The sequence below is a fragment of the Puntigrus tetrazona genome, chromosome 19, assembly GCF_018831695.1.
Source record: "Puntigrus tetrazona isolate hp1 chromosome 19, ASM1883169v1, whole genome shotgun sequence".
Taxonomy (NCBI): Eukaryota; Metazoa; Chordata; class Actinopteri; order Cypriniformes; family Cyprinidae; genus Puntigrus; species Puntigrus tetrazona.
This window is the reverse complement of record NC_056717.1, coordinates 2876028-2878524: the sequence shown is the minus strand read 5'-3', so window position 1 is coordinate 2878524 and position 2497 is coordinate 2876028. Positions and strand designations below refer to the sequence as shown.

At 41.2% G+C, this 2497-nt stretch overlaps 1 protein-coding gene across 1 annotated transcript in view; it reads left to right on the top strand.

Annotated features, from left to right (window-relative positions):
* Positions 1 to 1601, top strand: part of maneal (mannosidase endo-alpha like) — a 7728-nt gene extending 6127 nt beyond the window's left edge. The window contains exon 4 of the mRNA XM_043217009.1: positions 229 to 1601. Within this exon, the coding sequence (XP_043072944.1) occupies positions 229 to 865 (637 nt within the window). The 3' untranslated portion in view covers positions 866 to 1601. The remainder of the gene's footprint in view (positions 1 to 228) is intronic.
* The last annotated feature ends 896 nt before the right edge of the window (positions 1602 to 2497 follow it).

Genomic DNA, 2497 nt, shown 5'->3' with positions numbered 1-2497 from the left:
TATATATATTCTACATGTCTACTAACTCTCAGAGTAGACTGTTAGGGCCGGTTTAGGGTTAGTAGAACAAGTGTACTTTCTGATAGTCAGTATGTAGTATGTTGTGGACCCATCAAAATAGTTAGAAAGTTACTTCTACTGCTAGTAGAGAGTCGAAATAAAGTGTTACCAATAAAGGTACTATAACATTATATTACAAATAAACACAATGCTCAAATCTTTTCACAGATATGGCAAGCATGGGGCTTTCTACAAGTTCAAGTCCAGCACTGGGAAAATCCTTCCTCTCTTTTATGTGTACGACTCCTACCTTACCCCTCCGGAGGCCTGGGCTGAGCTGCTGACCGTCAGGGGCTCTCACAGTCTCCGAGGAACCCCTTACGACGGCGTCTTCATCGCCCTCATTGTGGAGGAGCGTCACAAGCAGGACATCCTGGCCGGCGGGTTTGACGGCATGTACACCTACTTTGCTTCTAACGGCTTCTCCTTTGGATCTTCTCACCAGAACTGGAAGGTGATCAAAGCTTTTTGCGACAAGAACAACTTGCTGTTCGTGCCTAGCGCCGGACCTGGTTATATGGACACCGCCGTCCGGCCGTGGAACAATCACAACACGCGCAACCGGGTGAACGGACGATATTACGAGACCTCTTTGCAGGCAGCGATGTCCATAAGGCCTGATATCATCACAGTAACGTCGTTTAATGAGTGGCATGAAGGAACTCAGATTGAGAGGGCTGTGCCCAAGAAGACTGTGGCCCGTCTGTATTTGGACTACAAACCCCATCAGCCAGACCACTATCTAGAGCTCACCAGGAAGTGGGCAGAACATTTCAGCAAGGAGAAAGAGCAGTGGCTTATGTGATTGGACCTGTAACGTCTTAAAGTATTTTCACATGTTATTAACGTTATCAGCGTTACCGATTTAATGTTTCAATTTATGCATACACTTTAAAGGCAGCTAATTAGCAAGACAAGCCACCTTCTTTTTCGGTCTATCGATTGATTTACTTGCGGTTTCAATGCAAGTATTTACAAGAAATATCATCATTTTTGTGATTCGATTTGAAAACCCGTTTGCATCGGTCCACTCTCATTCAGTCAAGTGCGTATTTATACGTGGGACAGCCCGAGACATGTGAGAACCAAAGCCGTTTGGCATCAAACCAGGCTGGAAATGTCTTGATGTGCCATATTTGAGTGAATAGGCTAGGCTAATGCACAATTTTTATGGTATGCTTTAATGGTTTTTGGTTTTTTTCCCCGTTTATTTTTTTGGACTCACTAGCATTTATCCTCATTCCCTGTCATCGCACGGAAAAGAGAAGTGTGAACATTGCGCTACATGCCTCCTTCGGGGTGAATTTGCAATTTTTAACTGTTCCTTTAACATTAGGCATTGAATCTGACTTCTGCTAGCAGCAACTGTGTGGCCTCGGTATTCAAAGACTACTTTTATTGTGTGTTTGGATGACATTTAAAAAATGGCTGGTGGTTGTGGATGTGGTTTGTTTGAATAATGACTGATTTATTATGTTAAGTAAATCCTAATTATGCATATTGTAACTCCTGTTTAATATTAAACAGTAAAAGGAAATCAACTATTTTGCCATAATGCTGTATTTTACATACAACGTCAGACTAAGCGCAATTGATTTCTGTCTAAACCTAGTTGACCCATTTAAGTCAGTGTTTCAAGTCGTACGCAGACACTATTATTTTTGGGGAATTCTTTTAAATCGACACTTACTTTTGGGAGGTAAACCCCTCTAGGACATGCAGTAGCACAACATTGACTTTTTACGACTAGAGGATGGTGTTGTTGTGCATGATGAATGATGTTTAGAGTAACGATGACTGTAATTAATCACGCTGTGTGTGGACAGATTTTGGCTTCATGTTGCTTCATGTTGAGCTAATGTTAGCCAGTGCTGTTACAGCGGTCTGTGAATGTCAGCCTCGCACAAAGCAACTCTTCAAACAGAACGGGCACTTCAACGATGATGCATTACCGGAGTACGAATTGCACCACACATAACACAATCAGCACTGTACTAAAATAACCACGGATGAAAAACGCTTTTGGAAAGTTGACTCAAGAACAAAGAAACTGTTATACAACGTGGATGTTTTCTGTAGGCCGTGCAGTGGCTGAATAATTTACGTTAAAAAATACCGTACTGTGTGAGTTGCTCATTTGATGCTCATTTGAAAAACCCAAGGTAACGTTTTACTGTATAATTATATACATTAGTGACATATGTACTTACTATAGTAACATAAGTACTGTAAATTATGCATAATTACAAACCACTGACCCTAAACCAAACCCGGTGACATTTTATATAAGGTGACCTTAACTACTTGTGTAGTTACATCAAAAGTTAAGTATGTATTTATTGTGTTCATATTGTATTGTGAAACACTTCTGCTGCTATTGAGGTGGATACGGGTAAGGTTAGGGACAGGTTTGGTGGTGTGGGTAGGTTTAAAGGTG